This window comes from Salmo trutta, chromosome 16 (genome assembly GCF_901001165.1).
Source record: "Salmo trutta chromosome 16, fSalTru1.1, whole genome shotgun sequence".
NCBI classification, from domain to species: Eukaryota; Metazoa; Chordata; class Actinopteri; order Salmoniformes; family Salmonidae; genus Salmo; species Salmo trutta.
The window spans coordinates 55287957-55312914 of NC_042972.1; the positions used below are offsets into that span (position 1 = coordinate 55287957).

At 43.7% G+C, this 24958-nt stretch overlaps 1 protein-coding gene across 1 annotated transcript in view; it reads left to right on the plus strand.

Moving 5' to 3' along the window:
• Window positions 1-23528, plus strand: part of ppp1r16b (protein phosphatase 1, regulatory subunit 16B) — a 122120-nt gene extending 98592 nt beyond the window's left edge. Inside the window, exons 6-11 of the mRNA XM_029695017.1 lie at window positions 14043-14167; window positions 20684-20809; window positions 21041-21116; window positions 21361-21490; window positions 21801-21972; window positions 22228-23528. Coding sequence (XP_029550877.1) covers window positions 14043-14167; window positions 20684-20809; window positions 21041-21116; window positions 21361-21490; window positions 21801-21972; window positions 22228-22698 — 1100 coding nt within the window. The 3' untranslated portion in view covers window positions 22699-23528. The remainder of the gene's footprint in view (window positions 1-14042; window positions 14168-20683; window positions 20810-21040; window positions 21117-21360; window positions 21491-21800; window positions 21973-22227) is intronic.
• Window positions 23529-24958: the final 1430 nt, after the last annotated feature.

A 24958-nucleotide genomic window follows, 5' to 3' on the forward strand; every position in this document is an offset into this window, starting at 1 on the left:
CACATAGAAATGTGTGTTATAGATCTGTCATTCTCATCGACAGCATGTCTAAGAAGCTGTAGATCTGTTCTATGTGCACTATTTCTGTGTTTCCCGTTAAGTTCTCTTTCAGTTTTGTACACCAGCTTCAAACAGCTGAAAATACAATATTTTTGGTCTGACCCACAATTCCAGTGGGTCAGAAGTTTACATACACTAAGTTGACTGTGCCTTTAAACAGCTTGGAAAATTCCAGAAAATTATGTCATGGCTTTAGAAGCTTCTGAGAGACTAATTGACATCATTTGAGTCAATTGGAGGTGTACCTGTGGATGTATTTCAAGGCCTACCTTCAAACTCAGTGCCTCGTTGCTGGACATCATGGGAAAATCAAAAGAAATCAGCCAAGAACTCAGAAATAAAATTGTACACCTCCACAAGTCTGGTTCATCCTTGGGAGCAATTTCCAAACGCCTGAAGGGACCACGTTAATTTGTACAAACAATAGTACGCAAGTATAAACACCATGGGACCACGGAGCCGTCATACCTCTCAGGGAGGAGATGCTTTCTGTCTCCTAGAGATGAACATACTTTGGTGCGAAAAGTGCAAACAATCCCAGAACAACAGCAAAGGACCTTGTGAAGATGCTGGAGGAAACGGGTACAAAAGTATCAATATCCACAGTAAAATGAGTCCTAAATTGACATAACCTGAAAGGCCGCTCAGCAAGGAAGAAGCCACTGCTCCAAAACCGCCATAAAAAAGCCAGACTACGGTTTGCAACTGCACATGGGGACAAAGATTGTACTTTTTGGAGAAATGTACTCTGGTCTGATGAAACAAAAATAGAACTGTTTGGCCATAATGAACATCGTTATGTTTGGAGGAAAAAGTGGAGGCTTGCAAGCCGAAGAACACCATCCCAACCGTGAAACACGGGGGTGGCAGCATCATGTTGTCGGGGTGCTTTGCTGCAGGAGGGAATGGTGCACTTCACAAAATAGATGGCATCATGAGGTAGGACAATTATGTGGATGTATTGAAGCAACATCTCAAGACATCAGTCAGGAAGTTAAAGCTTGGTCGCAAATGGGTCTTCCAAATGGACAATGACCCCAAGCATACTTCCAAAGTTGTGACAAAATGGCTTAAGGACAACAAAGTCAAGGTATTGGAGGGGCCATCACAAAGCCCTGACCTCAATCCCATAGAAAATGTGTGGGCAGATATGAAAAAGCCTGTGCGAGCAAGGAGGCCTACAAACCTGACTCAGTTACACCAGCTCTGTCAGGAGGAATGGGCCAAAATTCACCCAACTTATTGTGGGAAGTTTGTGGATGGCTACCCAAAACGTTTGACCCAAGTTAAAAAATTGAAAAGCAATGCTAACAAGTACTAATTGAGTGTCTGTAAACTTCTGACCCACTGGGAATGTGATAAAGCTGAAATAAATTATTCTCAACTATTATTCTGACATTTCACATTCTTAAAATAAAGTGGTGTTCCTAACTAACCTAAGACAGGGAATTTATACTAGGATTAAATATCAGGAATTGTGAAAACTGAGTTTCAATGTATTTTGCTAAGGCGTATGTTAACTTCCGACTTCAACTGTAGGTCTATGGAAGGGGGTGAGAAGTACAGGCCTCCTAGGTTTTGTATTGAAGTCAATGTAGCCAGAGGAGGACGGAAAATAGCTATCCTCCGGCTACACAATGGTGCTATCCTAGAGCACGGTTTCCCAACTGTCTCCTCGGGGCCCCGCCAGGGATTTCAGATTTTTGTTTTAACCCTAAACTGACACACCTGATTCAGTTAAAGGCTTGATGATTAGTTGACTAATTGAATCAGGTGTGCCAGTTTAGGGTTAAAACAAAAATGAGAAACGTCTATGGCGGCCCAAATAGAGGTTTGGGAAATCCTGCCCTAGAGCAGTGGTTTTCAACCGGTGTGCCTTGAGTAACTCTCAGGTGTGAGCGAAACCTTTCCTAATCTTGATTTTAAAAGTAACACTCCCTTATAAACGTTACCTGTGGAATGCACACTGGGAGCACCAGTGCCGCTCAGATGATACATTGAATGGGACCTGGTTACATCTGTATCGTTGTTTTATGTCCAGTGGGCTCAGGCTGTTACATTTGTGTCATTTGAGGGGCGCGCATCACGAGCAAAGTCATTTTTCATTTTACTTCGCCTGTGAGAAACATTAGCACAGGCAAGTCTGATTAGGCTTAGCTGGACCACAGCTTCTGCCATGGAAATAAACAGCATGGCTTTGTGTCGGCAGTTACCTTTACAATGCAGAAAACTGATAGTCTCTAGCTCAAACCTTTCAAAACAACATTTTACATTTACGTCATTTAGCAGACGCTCTTATCCAGAGCGACTTACAAATTGGTGCATTCACCTTATGATATCCAGTGGAACAACCACTTTACAATAGTACATCTAAATCTTTTGGGGGGGGGGGGGGGGGTTAGAAGGATTACTTTATCCTATCCCAGGTATTCCTTAGAGGTGGGGTTTCAGGTGTCTCCGGAAAGTGGTGATTGACTCCGCTGTCCTGGCGTCGTGAGGGAGCTTGTTCCACCATTGGTGTGCCAGAGCAGCGAACAGTTTTGACTGGGCTGAGCGGGAACTGTGCTTCCGCAGAGGTAGGGAGGTGATCAGGCCAGAGGTGGATGAACGCAGTGCCCTTTGGGTGTAGGGCCTGATCAGAGCCTGAAGGTACGGAGGTGCCGTTCCCCTCACAGCTCTGTAGGCAAGCACCATGGTCTTGTAGCAGATGCGAGCTTCAACTGGAAGCCAGTGGAGTGTGCGGAGGAGCAGGGTGACATGAGAGAACTTGGGAAGGTTGAACACCAGACGGGCTGCGGCGTTCTGGATGAGTTGTAGGGGTTTAATGGCACAGGCAGGGAGCCCCACCAACAGCGAGTTGCAGTAATCCAGACGGGAGATGACAAGTGCCTGGATTAGGACCTGCGCCGCTTCCTAAAATACCTATTTTATAGCTGCGGATTGCGGGAAACTCTTAAAGGGGAACACAAAAATTAATTATCATAGGTAAGGAACTATGAACCTGGTTCAAATAAACTCTTTTTAATCTATAAAAAGCATTTGTCACAAAATATACTGCTCAAAAAAATAAAGGGAACACTTAAACAATACATCCTAGATCTGAATGAAAGAAATAATCTTATTAAATACTTTTTTCTTTACATAGTTGAATGTGCTGACAACAAAATCACACAAAAATAATCAATGGAAATCCAATTTATCAACCCATGGAGGTCTGGATTTGGAGTCACACTCAAAATTAAATTGGAAAACCACACTACAGGCTGATCCAACTTTGATGTAATGTCCTTAAAACAAGTCAAAATAAGGTTCAGTAGTGTGTGTGGCCTCCACGTGCCTGTATGACCTCCCTACAACGCCTGGGCATGCTCCTGATGAGGTGGCGGGTGGTCTCCTGAGGGATCTCCTCCCAGACCTGGACTAAAGCATCCGCCAACTCCTGGACAGTCTGTGGTGCAACGTGGCGTTGGTGGATGGAGCGAGACATGATGTCCCAGATGTGCTCAATTGGATTCAGGTCTGGGGAACAGGCGGGCCAGTCCATAGCATCAATGCCTTCCTCTTGCAGGAACTGCTGACACACTCCAGCCACATGAGGTCTAGCATTGTCTTGCATTAGGAGGAACCCAGGGCCAACCGCACCAGCATATGGTCTCACAAGGGGTCTGAGGATCTCATCTCGGTACCTAATGGCAGTCAGGCTACCTCTGGCGAGCACATGTGCGGCCCCCCAAAGAAATGCCACCCCACACCATGACTGACCCACCGCCAAACCGGTCATGCTGGAGGATGTTGCAGGCAGCAGAACGTTCTCCACAGCATCTCCAGACTCTGTCACGTCTGTCACGTGCTCAGTGTGAACCTGCTTTCATCTGTGAAGAGCACAGGGCGCCAGTGGCGAATTTGCCAAGGGTGTTGTTGAGACTACTGTAGACCTTCATTGTAAAACAGTGTGTTTTAATCAGGTATTTGGTGACATGAATAAACACTGAACAAAAATATAATTGCAACATGCAACAATTTCAGATTTTACTGAGTTACGGTTCATATAAGGAAATCAATCAATTGGAATAAAAGCGTTAGGCCCTAATCTATGGATTTAACATGACTGGGAATACAGATATGCATCTGTTGATCACAGATACCTTAAAAAAATGCAGGGACTTATATCAGAAAACCAGTCAGTATCTGGTGTGACCACAATTTGCCTCATGCAGCGCGACACATCTCCTTTGTATAGAGTTGATCAGGCTGTCGATTGTGGCCTGTGGAATGTTGTCCCACTCCACTTCAATGGCTGTGGGAAGTTGCTGGATATTGGCGGGAACTGGAACACGCTGTCGATCTGCATCCCAAAAATGCTCAATGTCTGAGTATGCAGGCAATGGAAGAAATGGGACATTTCCAGCTTCCAGGAATTGTGTACTAATCCTTGCAACATGGGGCCATGCATTATCATGCTTAGTTTTAAGTTTTAATGTCACATGCACAAGTACAGTGAAATGCCCCCCCCCGTTTTCTGTAGTCCACGATCAGCTCCTTGGTCTTGCTGACGTTGAGGGAGATGTTGTTCCGGCACCACACTGCCAGGTCACCGACGGCCTCCCTGTAGACTCATCGTCGCCGGTGAGCAGGCTTTCCACCGTCATGTCGTCAGCCAAATTGATAATGGTGTTGGAGTTGTGCGTGGCCACCCAGTCGTGGGTGAAAAGGGAGTACAGGAGGGGACTAAGCACACCCCTGTGAGACCCCTGTGTTAAGGGTCAGCGTGGTGGAGGTGATGTTGCCTACCCTCACCGCCTTGGGTCAGCCCATCAGGAAGTCCAGGATCTAGTTGCAGAGGGAGGTGTTCAGACCCAGAGTCCTAAGCTTGGAGGGGATAATGGTGTTGAATGCTGAGCTGTAGTCAATGAACAGCATTCTCATATAGATATTCCTCTTATTTAGGTGGGTAAGGGCAGTGTGGAGAGCAATTGAGATTGCATCGTCTATGGATCTGTTGGGGCGGTATGCAAATTGGAGTAGGTCTAGGGTGGCTAGGATGATGGAGTTAGTGTGTGCTATAACCACCCTCTCAAAGCACTTCATGGTTACAGAAGTGAGTGCTACAGGGCGGTAATCATTGTGGCATGAAGCCTTAGAGTTCTTAGGAACAGGAATGTTTGGGGTCATTTTAAAACGTGGGGATTACAGACTGGGACAAGAAGAGGTTGAAAATGACCGTGACTATGCCTGCCAGCTGTTCAGGGCATGCTCTGCGAATGCGCTCTGGAATACCAATGGGGCCCGCAGCCTTGCGGGTGTTGACCTGATTAAAGACCCTTCTCACGTCAGCCTTGGAGAGCGAAATCACCCAGTCCTCTAGGTCAGTGATGGCCCTCACCCGGCTCGATGATGTTGTTGTTGTCAAAGCGTGCATAAAATGCATTGAGTTTGTTTGGTAGAGAGGAGTTGTTAGTGTCGTGACTTTACTTTCATTAATCTGATTACTGTTATTTATCGAATCAACTAACTATGTTTAATTATTACCCAATTTTTTTTTTTTTAAACAAATCATGTAACAATTAAGTAATTAGGAATTTGGGGCACCACGAGAGCAGTTGCTTAGAGAGTTACCATCTCCCGAATTAAACTCGAAAGATCTTTACCTATCACATCCATAAAACAGTCAACATATTAAATCATAACCTCTTATCATATCATCATTCTGAACAGTCCTAACTTTCTTGGATCTGCAAAAACCCCAGCCTTACTTGTGATTCAGTACTACACAAATTGGTTTAATTATTTATTGACTAGGTAAATAAATGACACAGAATAAACATACACACTTAATACATGAGGAAAAGGTCCCTAGCAGACTGACACAATATGGTGATTTCTTTTACACAGCGACACAAAGTGGGGGAGAGAGAGAAAAAGAGACACTTATCGTTGATATATTTTAGAAACTATTTTCACAGTAATCATATACTTTGCACATGAACCACCACCTGTTTGCAATAAGAAATCATGAATGTATTTAACGTTACATGTGAATGGCTTCGTTCGCCGTTTATCTCTGTCGGAACCAGCCCTCCTTAGGAAGGTTTTTGGCCTTTCAGCGGCACGTTTGTATGGCTCTGATTTGGCCAAAAGGGGTCTCCCCTTTTCCGTCTTCTACTGTTGTTCACTCTGGAAGATGCTCCTTGGAAGTGGTTAGCCAGCCGTGTCGACGGTTCCCATTGGTGATGAGAGTTGTGTACTATAGTGATTTGTGAAGAGTGGTACAGTAGGATGATTTGAAGAGTAGTAGGATGGTCCCACTTAGATTCGCTTTTCTAGATATTTGGCTTAGGACAGCTAATCGGCTGTACCAGTGATTGTCTGAGTGGAGAGTTTTCTCCTCTCTCCACCTCGTGTTGATGGTCAGAGTTTGAACCACTTTACATGTGCAGCTGCAGCCTGGCGATGTTCTGGTCTAGTCTGGGATTCATATTCATTCATATTATATGCACAACGTATTGGATGGAAACTTGACAGATAAAGGGGATATACTTTCAAAGTGACAGTATTTCCTTTATAACCTTTTTAATTACATCACAAAAAAAACAAAATGACGTTAGTTTTCTATAGATCATCGCCGACCATTCCCCACATTCTTATGTTAAAAATATTGTTACAGTATTTACTTTAGAAACTGTTAAGGTTTTGGCGGGAAGACTGTTAACCTGTTAGGGTATAGGTGGCAGTATTGAGACTTTTTTGAAAAAAGATGTGCCCATTTTTAAATGCCTCCTACACCTACCCAGTAACTACAATATGCATATACTTATTATATATGGATAGAAAACACCCTAAAGTTTCAAAAACTGTTTGAATGGTGTCTGTGAGTATAACAGAACTCATTTGGCAGGCAAAACCCTGAGACAGATTCTGACAGGAAGTGGATACCTGATGTGTTGAATTGACTTTGAGCCTATGCCATTGAAAAACAAAGGGGGTTAGGAATATTCTGGCACTTCCTATTGCTTCCACAAGATGTCCCCAGCCTTTACAAAGTGTTTTGAGTGTTCTACAGTGAGATCTGACCGAATAAGAGCCATGGAACGTGATGGTCCATCATTCACCCTGGCGCGCGATTTGATGGTGGGTACTCTCATTCCGAAACGTTTTAAAAGAAAACCCAATGGTCCGCCTTGAATTTTATTCATGTTCTGGTTAAAAAAGGCCCTAATGATTTATGCGATACAACGTTTGACATGTTTGAACGAACGGAAATATATTTTTTCCGTTCTTGAAGTGAAGTGAAGTCCGGCTGGCTTAGATCATGCGCTACAACACGGAGGTTTTTCGACATAAATGATGAGCTTTTTTGAACAAAAATACATTCGTTATGGACCTGGGACTCTTTGGAAGTGACATCTGATGAAGAGAATCAAAGGTAATGGATTATTTATATAGTATTTTCGATTTTAGATTCCTCCAACATGGCGGTTAGTCTGTATCGCGATGCGTATTTTTCTGGCGCAGTGCTCAGATTATTGCAAAGTGTGATTTCCCAGTAAGGTTAATTTAAAATCTGACAAGTCCATTGCGTTCAAGAGATGTAAATCTATAATTCTTTGAATGACAATATAATATTTTAGCAATGTTTTCTAATATTAATTAATTATTTTGTCGTCATGACTTGACTGCCGGTATTGGAGGGAAACGATTTCCTGAACATCAACGCCATAGTAAAACACTGTTTTTAGATATAAATATGAACTTGATAGAACTAAAAATGCATGCATTGTCTAACAAAATGTCCTAGGAGTGTCATCTGATGGAGATTGTAAAAGGTTAGTGCATAATTTTAGCTGATTGTATGGTTTTGGTGACGCATGTCTTTGAATCGACAATGCATTGCACACAGCTATTGTCAATGTACTCTCCTAACATAACCTAACTTTATGCTTTCCCCGTAAAACCTTTTTGAAATCGGTAAACGTGGTTAGATTAAGAAGATGTTTATCTTTCAAAGGCTGTAAGTTAGTTGTATGTTTGAGAAATTTGAATTTGTACATTTATTTGGTTTCAAATTTGCCGCTCTTGAAATGCACCTGCTGTTGATAGGGTGCGCCACAGGTGGCACGCTAACGTCCCAGGTAGCCTCAAGAAGTTAACAAAGACATTCCTTTGGTTAATACTGGAGAGGGAGACCTCTCTGGATATCCTTTAATTTATGACAGGGTGTGAGCTGTCAAACCGGCCCAGTTCCCTCCTCCCCTCTGTGGGTGAGAGAGGGTCTGGTTACTGTCATCCACCGCCAAGCAGATCTGACCCATTCTGATTCTCACAGGACCATCATGACATTGGGCAGATCATAGTTGGGTCTTCATTTGTAGTCATAATGGACTGTAGCCCCTGCCACATGCAGCGGGCGTTGTAGCCTGTGTAATATGATTCCACCTTCTATATTGTACTTTTGCTCGTTTGATGACTCTGCGGAGGTCATAACGGGCCTTCTTGTACTTATTCCTGTCTTCGGCCGTAGCATCAGGATTGTCTACAAAAGCTCTGTGTGGGGTAGCCCTGCTCTTTAGTTTAGTACCAACCTCTGTGTTAATCCAGGGCTTTTGATTGGGGAAGCAGCGAACCTTCACCGTGGGTACAATGTCGCAGATGCATTTTCTAATGAAGCCGGTGATGGAGGTGGTTAGCTCGTCGACGTTATCGGCAGATTCACAAAACATATTCCAGCGTTAGCAAAGCAGTTCTGCAGCATAAACTCTGTTTCTGGTGACCATTTCTCAACCAAGCGAATTGCGGGTACTTCCTGTTTTAGCTTCTGCTTGTAAACAGGAAACAACAGTACGGAGTCATGATCTGATTTGCTAAATGGTGGAACGAGGGTGGGTCTTGTATGCTTGTTTGTTGGTAGAATGGCAGTGGTTTAGCACTTTATCGCCTCTAGTGGCATTGGAGACGGGTTGATGGAAGTTGGGCATCAAGTGTCTTAGTGATGCCAAATTAAAATAGCTGGCAACCAGAAAGTCAGCCTTTGGCTTTAGGGTTTCCTGCTTGTTAATAGCCTTGTACAGGCCGTTAAGCTCCAGCTTGTTCATTTTATTGTCCTGAGATAGAATGTATGCAGCAGTCACAATAACAACTGAAAACTTCCTCGGGAGATAGAAGGGTCGGCATTTGACCATCAGGTATTCCAAGATGAAAAAAGTGGGTTGACACTTCAACCGCGCTGGAATTAGCACACTAGTTGGGGTTGAAGGAGATGCAACCCCCCCCCCCTCCATTCTATTTCCCCGACTCCACTGTGCTGTGAATGGAGAATCCATCGAGTTGGATAGCCGTGGGGGGGTAATGTTTCTGAAGAGCAAAGAATATTGCAGTTCCGAGAGTCCCGCTGGTAGCAAATCCCCGATCGGAGGTCATCCATCTTATTATTAAGTGGCTGTACATTAGCCAGTAGAATGGAGGGAAGAGGTGGCAGGTTTTCCCTTTGCCTTATTCTCACCAGGATCTCTCCTCTCTTGCCTCTGTAACACCGGTGTTTCATCTTGGGTAGCCCAAAAATTGGGTTGGAATTAGAGAGAGCCCATGAGTCGTTCTCAACTAACATCAAGGCGGTGACCCGTTCCTGTAGGTTCATGCTCTACAACATTCGCAGAGTACGACCCTGCCTCACACAGGAAGCGGCGCAGGTCCTAATCCAGGCACTTGTCATCTCCCGTCTGGATTACTGCAACTCGCTGTTGGCTGGGCTCCCTGCCTGTGCCATTAAACCCCTACAACTCATCCAGAACGCCGCAGCCCGTCTGGTGTTCAACCTTCCCAAGTTCTCTCACGTCACCCCGCTCCTCCGCTCTCGCCACTGGCTTCCAGTTGAAGCTCGCATCCGCTACAAGACCATGGTGCTTGCCTAAGGAGCTGTGAGGGGAACGGCACCTCCGTACCTTCAGGCTCTGATCAGGCCCTACACCCAAACAAGGGCACTGCGTTCATCCACCTCTGGGCTGCTCGCCTCCCTACCTCTGAGGAAGTACAGTTCCCGCTCAGCCCAGTCAAAACTGTTCGCTGCTCTGGCACCCCAATGGTGGAACAAACTCCCTCACGACGCCAGGACAGCGGAGTCAATCACCACCTTCCGGAGACACCTGAAACCCCACCTCTTTAAGGAATACCTAGGATAGGATAAAGTAATCCTTCTAAACCCCCCCCCTTAAAAGATTTAGATGCACTATTGTAAAGTGGTTGTTCCACTGGATATCATAAGGTGAATGCACCAATTTGTTAGTCGCTCTGGATAAGAGCGTCTGCTAAATGACTTAAATGTAAATGTAATGAGTCGAAGTAGAAGCCGGAATTGGGTTAAGTAACTGCTGATCTGATGTTCAAGAGTTCTTGTCGGTTGTAAGAAATTATAGCGGTTACATTTTGTGAAAAAAAGTAAAAATAAATGACAAAATAGCAAAGTTGAGTCAGAGCTTGCAAAACGGTGGCCATCCAGTATGGCGCCCTCTTGTGTCATGAGGTGATGGCGGTAGATAAATGGCACAACAATTGGCAACAGGATCTTGTCACAGTATCTCTGTGCATTCAAATTGCCATCAATAAAATGAAATTGTGTTCATTGTCCGTAGCTTATGTCTGCCCATACCATAACCCCAATGCCACCTTGAGGTACTCCGTTCACAACGCTGACATCAGCAAACCGCTCGCCCACACAACACCATGCTATCTGCTCGGTACAGTTGAAACCGGGGTTCATCCGTGAAGAGCACACTTCTCCAGCAAGCCATTGGCCATCGAAGGTGAGCATTTGCCCACTGAAGTCAGATACGACGTTGAACTGCACTCAAGTCAATACCCTGGTGTGGACGACGAGCACACAGATGAGCTTCCCTGAGACGGTTTCTGACAAATTCCGCAGAAATTGTTCGGTTGTGCAAACCCACAGTTTCATCAGCTGTCTGGGTGGCTGGTCTCAGACGATCCCGCAGGTAAAGAAGCCTGACATGGAGGTCCTAGGCTGACGTGGTTACACGTGGTCTGCGCTTGTGAGGCCAGTTGGACATACTGACAAATTAACATTAAATTCTCTGGCAAAGCTATGGTGGACATTTCTGCAGTCCGCATGCCAATTGCATGCTCCCTCAAAACTTGAGACATCTGTGGCATTGTGTTGTGTGTCAAAACTGCACATTTTATAGTGGCCTTTTATTGTCTCCAGCACAAGGTGTACCTGTGTAATGATCATGCTGTTTAATCAGTTTCTTGCTTTGCCACACCTGTCAGGTGGATGGATTATGTTGGCAAAGGACAAATGCTCACTAACAGAGATGTAAACAAATGTGTGCAAAACAAAGCATTTTGTGCGTACACTTTACGTGTTCCGTTCAAATCCGGGCTCTGGCTGGGCCACGCAAGGACATTCAGAGACTTGTTCCGAAGCCACTCCTGCGTTGTCTTGGCTGTGTGCTTAGGGTTGTTGTCCTGTTGGAAGGTGAACCTTCGTCTCAGTCTGAGGGCCTGAGCGCTCTGGAGCAAGTTTTCATCAAGGATCTCTCTGTACATTGCTCCGTTCATCTTTCCCTCGATCCTGACTAGTCTACCAGTCCCTGCTACTGAAAAACATCCCCAATAGCATGATGGTCCCACCACCATGCTTCACCGTAGGGATGGTACCGGGCGGCCAACTCTAGGAAGAGTCTTGGTGGTTCCAAACTTCTTCCATTAAAGAATAGAGGCTACTGTGTTCTTGGGGATGTTTTGGTACCCTTCCCTAGATCTGTGCCTCGACACAATCCTGTCTCTGAGCTCTACGGACAATTCCTTCGACCTCATGGCTTGGTTTTTGCTCTGACATGAACTGTCAACTGTGGGACCTTATATACAGTGAGGGAAAAAAGTTTTTGATCCCCTGCTGATTTTGTATGTTTGCCCACTAACAAAGAAATGATCAGTATATAATTTTAATGGTAGGTTTATTTGAACAGTAAGAGACAGAATAACAACAAAAAAATCCAGAAAAACGCATGTCAAAAATGTTATAAATTGATTTGCATTTTAATGAGGGAAATAAGTATTTGACCCCCTCTCAATCAGAAAGATTTCTGGCTCCCAGGTGTCTTTTATACAGGTAACGAGCTGAGATTAGGAGCACACTCTTAAAGGGAGTGCTCCTAATCTCAGCTTGTTACCTGTATAAAAGACACATGTCCACAGAAGCAATCAATCAATCAGATTCCAAACTCTCCACCATGGCCAAGACCAAAGAGCTCTCCAAGGATGTCAGGGACAAGATTGTAGACCTACACAAGGCTGGAATGGGCTACAAGACCATCGCCAAGCAGCTTGGTGAGAAGGTGACAACAGTTGGTGCGATTATTCGCAAATGGAAGAAACACAAAAGAACTGTCAATCTCCCTCGGCCTGGGGCTCCATGCAAGATCTCACCTCGTGGAGTTGCAATGATCATGAGAACGGTGAGGAATCAGCCCAGAACTACCCGGGAGGATCTTGTCAATGATCTCAAGGCAGCTGGGACCATAGTCACCAAGAAAACAATTGGTAACACACTACGCCGTGAAGGACTGAAATCCTGCAGCGCCCGCAAGGTCCCCCTGCTCAAGAAAGCACATATACATGCCCGTCTGAAGTTTGCCAATGAACATCTGAATGATTCAGAGGACAACTGGGTGAAAGTGTTGTGGTCAGATGAGACCAAAATGGAGCTCTTTGGCATCAACTCAACTCGCCGTGTTTGGAAGAGGAGGAATGCTGCCTATGACACCAAGAACACCATCCCCACCGTCAAACATGGAGGTGGAAACATTATGCTTTGGGGGTGTTTTTCTGCTAAGGGGACAGGACAACTTCACCGTATCAAAGGGATGATGGACGGGGCCATGTACCGTCAAATCTTGGGTGAGAACCTCCTTCCCTCAGCCAGGGCATTGAAAATGGGTCGTGGATGGGTATTCCAGCATGACAATGACCCAAAACACACGGCCAAGGCAACAAAGGAGTGGCTCAAGAAGAAGCACATTAAGGTCCTGGAGTGGCCTAGCCAGTCTCCTGACCTTAATCCCATAGAAAATCTGTGAAGGGAGCTGAAGGTTAGAGTTGCCAAACATCAGCCTCAAAACCTTAATGACTAGGAGAAGATCTGCAAAGAGGAGTGGGACCAAATCCCTCCTGAGATGTGTGCAAACCTGGCGGCCAACTACAAGAAACGTCTGACCTCTGTGATTGCCAACAAGGGTTTTGCCACCAAGTACTAAGTCATGTATTGCAGAGGGGTCAAATACTTCTTTCCCTCATTAAAATGCAAATCAATTTATAACATTTTTGACGTGTTTTTCAGGATTTTTTTGTTGTTATTCTGTCTCTCACTGTTCAAATAAACCTACCATTAAAATTATAGACTGATCATTTCTTTGTCAGTGGGCAAACATACAAAATCAGCAGGGGATCAAATACTTTTTCCCCTCACTGTAGACAGGTGTGTGCCTTTCCAAATGATATCCTATCAATTGAATTTACCACATGTGAACTCCAGTCAAGTTGTAGAAACATCTCAAAGATGATCAATGGAAACAGGATGCACTTCAGCTCAATTTTGAGTCTCATAGCATAGGATCTGAATACTTATGTAAATAAGGTTTTTCATTATTTTATTTTTGAATTTGCACACACAAGAACTGTTCTCGCTTTTTCATTGTGGGGTATTTTGTGTCGATTGATGAGGAAAAATGTGTATTTAATCAATTTAAGAATGAGGCTGTAATGTAACAAAATGTCGATAAAGTCAAGTGGTCTGAATACTTTCTGAATGCTCTCTACTGGCCTGGTTACGCATCCAACATATATACTGTAGTTGTTGGAACCATGCTGGAAGGGAGATATAAAAAATACAGAGTGACAGTGTGGTTCAGAACAGGGTGTCATCTGTCTGTCTGTCTGACTTATGTCACTTCTTATCTGTTTTTGATTGACAGGCATCACCCAGGAGATGATCAATGAGACCCGGGCGTCTGTAGAGAGGAGAATGATGGGAGATATCCAGGAGTTGCTGACTGAGGGAGAGGACGTCAACAACCACGACTCACAAGGAGCTACGCTGGTGAGATGATATATACAACCAGACTTCTGGAAGTATTGGATCCCTTGATAAAGATGAGCAAAAAAGACTAAAATAAATAATACAAACACCGAGCTATATTGTATGCACCATTTTTTATTTTTTTTTACAATTATATTATTTCATACAAATACAATTGCTTAGAGAAAGAGATTTTGTTTAACAGGTAATACAAATTAAAATAAAAGACAGGGGTCCAAATGACAGCACACTCCCCCTGCAAGGATAAGGATACTGAGCCTTTTTCTAAAATGTTTTATGAGATTGGAGAACACATTGGGAGGGATCTGGGGTTCAAGTCTGGCAACTCAGATGGCTATTGCAAAATGTTGACTTTTGTGGTCAATTAACCATTTTCTTGTGGATGTTGATGTCTGTTTGGGGTTATTGTCTTGCTGGAAGATTCATCTGCCCATAGCACTGCCTGGAATTTGCTAAATGGCATTGGCACTTGAATTGGAACTGGTGCTATGGTCATATGACATGAAAATAGAGGTCTTTGGCCACGCAAACCAGCTACATACTGTAAGATTGAGCCGGTCGGTCACATATAGCTCAGTATTTATAGGTATTTTATACAGCCTTTTTTGGTCACACACAGGACCAGTCAAAAGTTTGGACACACTTACTCATTCAAGGGTTTTTCTTTATTTTTACTATTTTATACATTGTAGAATAATAGTGAAGACATCAAAACTACGAAATAACACATATGGAATCATGTAATAACCAAAAAAGTGTTAAACAAATCAAAATATATTTTCTATTTGAGATTCTTCAAAGTAGCCACCCTTTGCCTTGATGACAGCTTTGCACACTCTTGGCATTCTCTCAACAAGCTTCATGAGGTTGTCACCTGGAATGCAATTCAATTAACAGGTGTGCCTTGTTAAAAGTTAATTTGTGGAATTTCTTTCCTTAATGCGGTTGATCCAATCAGTTGTGTTGTGATAAGGGTGGTATACAGAAGAGCCCTATTTGGTAAAAGACCAAGTCCATGTTATGGCATGAAAAACTCAAATAATCAAAGAGAAATGACAGTCCATCATTACTTTAAGACATGAAGGTCAGTCATTCCGGAAAATTTCAAGAACTTTGTAAAATTTCTTCAAGTGCGGTATCAAAAACCATCAAGCGCTATGATTTAACTGGCTCTCATGAGGACCGCCACAGGAAAGGAAGACCCAGAGTTACCTCTGCTGCAGAGGATAAGTTCATTACAGATAACTGCACCTCAGATTGCAGCCCAAATAAATGCTTCACAGAGTTCAAGTAAGACACATCTCAACATCAACTGTTCAGGGGAGACTGCGTGAATCAGGCCTTCATGGTCGAATTGCAATAAAAAATAAAAAATAGAAGAGACTTGCTTGAGCCAAGAAACACGAGCAATGGAATTAGACCGGTGGAAATCTGTCCTTTGGTCTGATGAGTCCAAATTTGAGATTTTTGGCTCCAACCGCAGTGTCTTTGTGAGACGCAGAGTAGGTGAACGGATGATCTCCGTATGTGTGGTTCCCACCGTGAAGCATGGAGGAGGAGGTGTTATGTGTGGGGGTGCTTTGCTGGTGACACTGTCAGTGAATTATTTAGAATTCAAGTCACTCTTAACCAGCATGGCTACAACAGCGTTCTGCAGCGATAATCCATCCCATCAGGTTTGCGCTTAGTGGGACTATCATTTGTTTTTCAACAGGACAATGACCCAACACACCTCCAGGCTGTGTAAGGGCTATTTAACCAAGAAGGAGAGTGATGGAGTGCTGCATCAGATGACCTGGCCTCCACAATCACCCAACCTCAACCGAATTGAGATTGTTTGGAATGAGTTGGACTGCAGAGTAAAGGAAAAGCAGCCAACAAGTGCTCAGCATATGTGGGAACTGCTTCAAGACTTGGAAAAGCATTCCAGGTGAAGCTGGTTGAGAGAATGCCAAGAGTGTGCAAAGTTGTCATTAAGGCAATGGGTGGCTATTTTGAAGAATCTGAGGAAGCACCCTGAGGAAGGCACAGTGATGCCGAAGAATCTAAAATATATATAAACACTTTTTAAGTTACTACATGATTCCATATGTGTTATTTCATAGTTTTGATGTCTTCACTATTATTCTACAATGTATAAAATAGTAAAAATAAAGAAAAACCCTCGAGTGAGTGAGTGAGTGAGAACTGGGGCTTTTACTTTTTGTGTGCTTTGAACTGAAGGAACTGAATCCGAATGAGTAGCTGTGGCAATGAGAATGTAGTATAGGTAGTAAAGGAGTGTTTCATGTCAGTGCCTAGTCTACTGTGAGGATCACATGCTAGGTGTAATTAAGGTGTATGATATCAAAACACTGCATGAAAGGATTTGTCTCAATCGAAAATAAACACAATTGGATAAAAAATTGGGAAGGGGACATTAGAGGATACGATCCCAAAATGATGAGCCAAAGGTCATATACAGTAACCAGTCAATGGACACATAACATGGACTAGTATTTATGCATTTAGTTTACTGGGAAAGGTCAACCTTTCAAACGCATGCACACGCACACAGACACAGAGAGGGAGACGCACACACAGAGAGAGAGAGAGAGAGATGTACAGGCAGGCGAAGAAAGGTCAGGTGAGGACAAGGGATGATCCGTTTGGCTGACTGTCAACCAGCGGTAATCTTTAAAGTAGCTGTCTCGTGAAAATCTCACTTTTAAAAGTTCATATTCTGTTAACTCATACCCAAATGTTATTGACTCATACTTTACTTGTATTTGTGGATAAAGTATAAATTGGAGAAAGAACACTTAAAAAAAACACCTCAAACTTGTATCTCAAACAGACCATTTAAAAAATGATTGCTATTTCTTCACAGTTGTTTATTTAGCAGACAAGATTTGCTTCGGATTCTGTGGCGTATTTTAATTTTATAGTATGAAGATCACAATTGAACATATTTTTTTCCCAAACCATTTCAAAGGAAGTGCGCACATGCGGTTAACAAAGAACCTGTCCTCCTATATGTTTAATTTAGAGTTATTTATGCAACTTTAGTTGTGATACAAACGTTGGGCTATATGTTTTGATGTTTAATACATTCTAAGGCTGCGTGATGGGACTCTAATGATGATTTGAAAAAAGTTGCAAGCTGCACACACTTCATCACTCTCTCATTCACAATTTTACAAGCACTTGATAATATTCTCACCAGGCTTCGAATTTCACGGCGGCATCCCCCTTGTGTGGCCGTAATGCACCCTAAAAAATCCATACCTTTTGTGGCTGTTGTGCCCTTGGGCTGAATATAATAAGCTAATAGTAATTTCAATTTTCCAGCTGCCGTGCTCCGATGCACCTCTCTTTACGTCATCCAAAGAGATTAGTAGGCCAACGGCAAAATCACTAGCCCATGTCAATCTACCATCCCCCCCATAGCACAAAAAATGACCTATTCTATTGGTCAACTTGTCCTTCTGTGCAATAAATAAATATTCCAAACATATGCTACAAAAGTTGGATGCGATAGATCCCAAATGAATACAACCACTCGCATCAAAAAAACTTTTAAAAGCAATGAGGCTGGTCATTTAGCTTAAAATGTTGATAAACTATGAGGCAATTTCTTCACATTATAAGCACAGCAATGCGCACACGGCAGTAGGCTATACGCGCAAATGTTCCAAAATGTAATCAATGAGCTGGAAAACACTGTTCTCGAAAGTGACGGCAAATGCGATTATGCATGTAAATGCTTTATTATAAAAGTGCATTTTTATGGAGAAAATGATCTCCCCCAAAGTAGAAAATCCCGCGCAGTTTATGTATGCCAGTTAAGCTCTACACCGGTTAGAAAGCAGATGAATGTGCTTAATTTTAAGAAGTTATTTAGACACTTTAGTTGTGATACAAACCTTATCAAAACATATAGGCCTATGGGCTAGGATACATGAGGTGTGCGACTATGATTTGAAAAGTCGCAACAAAAAAGATAGGCGCTGTTTCATGCCTTAATGGACAAGTTGGGCATCATTCACAAGTGATAGGTTAATATTGTCACCAGACTATTCTTAATTTAATGTTGTCTTTACATATACTAAATAATACAGTGCATTAGGAAAGTATTCAGACCCCTTGAATTTTTCTACATTTTGTTACATTAAAGCCTCATTCTAAAATGGATTAAATGTTTTTTTCCCTCAATGGACACAATACCGCAAAATGACAAAGTTAAAACTGTTTTTCATTTTATTTCAGCAAATGTATGAAAAATAACAAAAATAAATTATTTGCATACGTATTCAGACCCTTTGCAATGAGACTCGAAATTGAGCTCAGGTGCATCCTGTTTCAATTGATCATCCTTGAGATGTTTCTACAACTTGACTGGATTCCACCTGTGGTAAATTTAATTGATTGGACATGATTTGAGGTCCCACAGTGCCTCGACACTATCCTGTCTACGGACAGTTCCTTTGACCTCATGGCTTGGTTCTTGCTCTGACATTATATAGACAGGTGTGTGCCATTCCAAATCGTGTCCAATCAATTGAATTTACCTCAGGTGGGCTCCAATCAAGTTGTAGAAACATCTGAAGGATGATCAATAAGAACAGGATGTACCTGAGCTCAAGAGTCTCATAGCAAAGGGTGTGAATACGTATGTATAAAATATTTATTTTTGTTATTTTTGCCGAAAGGCACCTAAAAACTCTGACCATGAGAAACAAGATTCTCTGGTCTGATGAAACCAAGATTGAACTCTTTGACCTGAATGCCAAACGTCACGTCTGGAGGAAACCTGGCACCATCCCTACGGTGAAGCATGGTGGTGGTGGCAGCATCATGGTGTGGGGATGTTTTTCAGTGGCCGGGACTGGGAGACTAGTCAGGATCGAGGGAAAGATGAATGGAGCAAAGTACAGAGACACTCTTGATGAAAACCTGTTCCAGAGATCTCAGGACCTCAAACTGGGGCGAAGGTTTACCTTCCAACAGGACAACGACCCTAAGCACACAGCCAAGAAAACGCAGGAGTGGCTTCGGGACAAGTCTCGGAATGTACTTATGTGGCCCAGCCAGATCCCGGACTTGAACCCGATCTAACATCTCTGGAGAGACCTGAAAATAGCTGTGCAGGGATGCTCCCATCCAACCTGACAGAGCTTGAGAGGATCTGCAGAGAAGAATGGGAGAAACTCCCCAAATACAGGTGTGCAAAGCTTGTAGCGTCATACCCAAGAAGACTCGAGGCTGTAATCGCTGCCAAAGGTGCTTCAACAAAGGGTCAGAATTTATGTAAATGTGATATTTCAGTTTTTTTTATATATATAAATTTGCAAAAATGTCAACCTGTTTTTGCTTTGTCATTATGGGGTATTATGTGTAGATTGATGAGAAAACGATTTAATCAATTTCAGAATAAGGCTGTAACGTAACAAAATGTGGGAAAAATTCTAGGGGTCTGAATTCCATTCAAATGCAGTGTATATAGACAGGCGTGTGCCTTTCCAAATCATGTCCATTCAATTGAATTTACCCCAGGTGGACTCCAATCAAGTTGTAGAAACATCACAAGGATGATCAATGGAAACAGGATGGTCCTGAGCTCAATTTTGAGTCTCATAGCAAAGGGTCTGAATACTTATGTAAATGAAGTATTTCAGTTTTTTATTTTTAATACATTTGCAAACATTTCAAAACACCTGTTTTCACTTTGTCATTATAGGGTATTGTGTGTAGATTGAGGGGGAAAAAATATTTAATCCATTTTAGAATAAGGCTGTAATGTAACAAAATGTGGAAAAAGTCAAAGGGTCTGAATACTTTTAGAATGCACCGTAAATAACGAATGGAGGAAGCTTTTACCGTGGTTCATTTTCATGCCAGCCAGGTAGGCTATACTCCTGTTGTAAAGCGAAGCAATGTGCTTAATATTCAGAAAGTTCATAAATAAATATAGTAGGCCTAGCCTATAGAAAACCATTTTTAATAGAGGCCATCAAAACTCTGTTTTCTCACGCAATTGCATAGCCAGTAGAAATGTTATGCAACATCAGCTCATGGTTACTCATGAAGTGTTTGATTTAGATTTTAGATCACATTTGCATTGATGTCAGAGTGATTAGAGGGACAATAGCGTGCTGAGTACCAGGCAGTTAGCAAGTTTGGTAGGTTACTAATGATCATCAGCAGCATCATAGTTTAGAGAAGCCTATTTACTGTGACTAAATGGTCATGTGGAATTTGACTGCCGTCAAGACTTGTGAATGCTGGCGTGGCGGTAATACGGTCACCGTAACAGCCCTACCAGAGTTAGCTTCCAACTTTGGTCCCAGTCTATCTATGGTTAATATATTTCTGAGAAAGGACAGAAAGAGTGACACAAAAGGATCCCAAGAGATTAGATACTGTATATCAAAATAGTAGGCAGGGAATCTTTTCAAATAAAAATATTTGTTGAAGTAGCGAACACTCGAAACTGACTATATTCCATCCGTCTCCTCTCCTGTAACCCCCATGCAGCTCCACATTGCAGCAGCTAATGGCTACGTCCAGGGTGCAGAGCTGCTGCTGGAGGGAGGGGCCAGGATGGACCTGAGAGACACTGACGGATGGCAGCCGCTCCACGCTGCAGTCTGCTGGGGTCAGGTGAGGTAACACACACACACACACACACACACACACACACACACACAGGGGAGCATGGACACACAAGGAGTGCACAGAAACGTACACGTACACACGGGCTCAGGCACACAAGGACAGATGCAGACACACAGATGCATACAAATGAACACAAACACATATACACACACACACACTCTGAACATGATTGCGGATAGCCATGTAAATACTCATAGATACTCGCCATTGTTCCAGATGCATGTAGCAGAGCTGTTGGTTTCTCACGGTGCCAGTCTCAATGCCAAGACCTACCTCGAGGAGACACCCATTGGTAAGTTGGCCCTATAGAGATCAAAACTTTAGAGAACCTTATGACCTCTCTGTGCTATCTCTGTGGTCTGCCCCGACCTGCTGTTTATCGTGAGAAAGATGACGCAAAACTGCATAAGTGATCACTGTGCTAGGGTCTAAAACCCAATAGAAACCCACACGGCCACCCCAGAGCAGTAGTTGTGGATTGTTGCGTTTCGGTTTCTGTGTGAGCTCTAACTGCTGACCTTTCTGTGACCTGTAAGACCTGTGTGAGGATGAGGAGTTCCGTGCCATCCTGTTGGACCTGAAACACAAACACGATATTATCATGAAGTCTCAGCTCAAGCACAAGACCTCCCTGTGTAGGAGGACGTCCAGCGCAGGCAGCCGTGGGTACGTACTGACCTCTGTTGGACAGAGAGGAAACTGCACACTAGTTGTTTTTTTTCTCTCACTTTTTTCTTCTGCGGTAGTGCTGTTCAATGGCGAGCCACAACACAAGGGATGGGCTGCTTTTGTTACAGCCTAGCACTAACACATCATTTAACTAATAGCTGCGTTTTCTTATTAGCCGACTCGGGTGTGTTAGTGCTGGGAATCCCAGTTTACTAGCCTGGGATAAAACTAAAATGTGCCAGGACTAGGATAAAGAAACCATGACCACTGAACTAATTCCTGGACCCCTCTCCTCCTCTCTGTATAGGAAAGTGGTGCGGCGGGCCAGCCTGTCTGACAGACACAACCTTCGTGTGAAGGAATACGAGACAGAGGCCATTGTGTGGAGAGGTGGGAGGGAAGGAGGGAGGGAGGAGCAGGAGAAAGAGAAGGAGACAGACCAGGAGAACAGCCATCTGATCAATACGACTGTTACTATGGTTAGTATGGATGAATGTTTCTCCTATCTTACATCTATCACAAATGCAAATCATATTTGTGTGGGTAAACAAGACCATGTAGCTTATCATTTAACAAAGTAATGACCAGCCCCTAGTCTAGTTAGTCAACTAGCCATCTATTTAGTTTGTGGAGGAAATCATAGTAAAGGTTTGTTACAGTAATTAATAGCAGTAGTTGGTAACAGTATTGAGTAACAGTTAGTAACAGTAATCTTAATGTCCTCTGTCTCCCAGGTGAAGCCAGTAGCGGAGAGGCCCAAGCTCCAGAAAATCCTTAAAGATCCTAGTGGCATCATCAAGCAAAATGGCATCATCTCCACGACGACGTCTACGCCCGCTCCCAGTCAGTCGCCGGCCACCAATGGTGAGGCTCCATCCCCTGACACGAAGAGTATGACGTCCATTCAGCTGTCCGAGGACTCTTCCTCCTTGCCCAGGGAGCGTGCTCAGACACTATCAGAACTGAAAAAGCAGAGGTCGGCCGCCAAGCTGCTCAACCACCCTCTCCTCAACGGTCACCTTGGAAACGGCTCACCAGAAACCGCCGAGCCCCAGAGCCCTGTGGACTCCCGCATGCCGCTGGTCTCCTCCAATGGCAGCGCAGTTTACTACACCCCGGCCAGCGGGGACCCACCCATCCTCAAACTGAAACAGCCAATAGATGATGAAGAACTAAAGGGGCACAGCTGCTGCTGTATCTCCTAGGGAGGGGTGGTGGTCACCCCAAGACACTGATTTAAGGTCAGGTTTACTATGTTCTCCTCCAATGCATTAAGGTTAGGGTTCGAGGAGGGTAAACTGATTGTAGATCTGTATCAAAGGGTAACTTCTTCCCGGATAGAGTGTACCAGAGCAGGATGGTCATGCGACTGAAGCAAGAAGAGATTGCACAGCGGGACACCAAAAGGCGGAGCCAAGGTCCAAGAATGCAATAGGAATGGAGCTGGTTCAGCCAGGTGATTGGTTACCTGCCCCTACTCCCTAATTTTCCTACCCACTGCTGTTTCAACTCCTGGCCACACCAGTATGGAGGATAGGATACCCATAGAGAAATCGAGTTAAAGATGAATTGGGGAAGAGCCACACGGTGATAGCTTGTGGTCGATTAACTGGGCCGGTATGTGGTGAACACTGTTGATCTCCCTATGGAGTGGGTGGCTGAGATGGTCCATAGACCATAAGAGTATGGAGGATACCCTTACTCCGGAGAACGGGCATGCCACTGTGATAGATTGTGGTTGATGTAGAGGGTAAGGAAGTGGTACGAGATGGCCCTTATCCCCTATGAGGAGAGAACTCTGGTGCCCTATAAAGGAATGGATGGCTAGGCAGCGTGCTCTCCCATGTTAAGCCTATGTGGTGTCTTACAACTTTTGACTGAATCACTGTTTGCAAACCACATTCTTCCTTTATCCACTGTTTCTGAAAGTGTTTGAGGAAAAAATACTCCAACATATCAGAATACTCTCTCTGTGTTATTACTGAAACAAAGAGGGATACTCTTAAGTATTTTTGTTCAAATGCTGACTATTTCAGAAAAGGGAAGGAATGGTTTATACCAGGGTGGCAGGTAGCCTAGCGGTTAGCACATTGGACCAGTAACTGAAAGGCTGCTGGTTTGAATCCCCGAGCCGACAAGGTGAAAAAAATCTGTTGATGTGCCCTTGAGCAAAGCACTTAACCCTAATTGCTCCTGTAAGTTGCTCTAGATAAAAGCGTCTTCTAAATGACTAAAATGTAAATAACAAAGCAGAACAGTATTACAGTCAACCATCTATCTGCTCCTGTGAAGGAGGATTGGAGCACTGCACTATAGACATTTGAAACAATGCAGCGTTAAACTCATCATCCGTCCAGATCCGAACTTGCATCGATAAAGGTGTTTGATATGCCCATGTCTTTTTGCTTATTTGTAGGTAATTTAAGCAAAAATAAATGTTTGAAAATACAGTGCATTAGGAAAGTATTCAGACCCCATGACTTTTTCCACATTTTGTTACTTTAGACTTTTTATAAAATGTATTAAATAAATAAAATATCCTCAACAATCTACACACAATACCCTATAATGACAAAGTGAAAACAGTTTTTTTTAATGTTTCCATTGATCATCCTTGATGTTTCTACAACTTGATTGGAGTCCACCTGTGGTAAATTCAATTGGACATGATTTAGAAAGGCACACACCTGTCTATAAGGTCCCACAGTTCACAGTGCACGTCAGCGCAAAAAGCAAGCCATGAGGTCAAAGGAATTGTCCATAGAGCTCCGAGACAGGATTGTGTTGAGGCACAGATCTGGAGAAGGCTACCAACAAATGTCTGCAGCATTGAAAGTCCCCAAGAACACAGTGGCCTCCATCACTCTTAAATTGAAGCAGTTTGGAACCACCAAGACTCTTCCTAGAGCTGGCCGCTCAGCCAAACTGAGCAATCGGGGGAGAAGGGCCTTGGTCAGAAAGGTGACCAAGAACCCAATGGTCACTCTGACAGAGCTCCGGAGTTCTTCCCTGGAGATGGGAGAACCTTCCAGAAGGGCAACTATCTCTGCAGCACTCCACCAATCAGGCCTTTATGGTAGAGTGGCCAGACGAAAGCCACTCCTCAGTAAAAGGCACATGACAGCCCGCTTGGAGTTTGCCAAAAGTGATTTAACTCTTTGGCCAGAATGCCAATCGTTATGTCTGGAGGAAACCAGGATGTTTTTGAGCGAAAGATGAACGGAGCAAAGTACAACGAGATCCTGAATGAAAACCTGCACCAGAGCGGACCTCAGACTGGGACAAAGGTTCACCTTGTAACAGGACAATGATCCTGCGCACACAGCCAAGATAACGCTGGAGTGGCTTCGGGACAAGTCTCGAATGACCTTGAGTGGCCCAGCCAGAGCCTGGACGTGAACCCGATCGTACATCTCTGGACAGACCTGAAAATAGCTGTGCAGCGACGCTCCCCATCCAACCTGA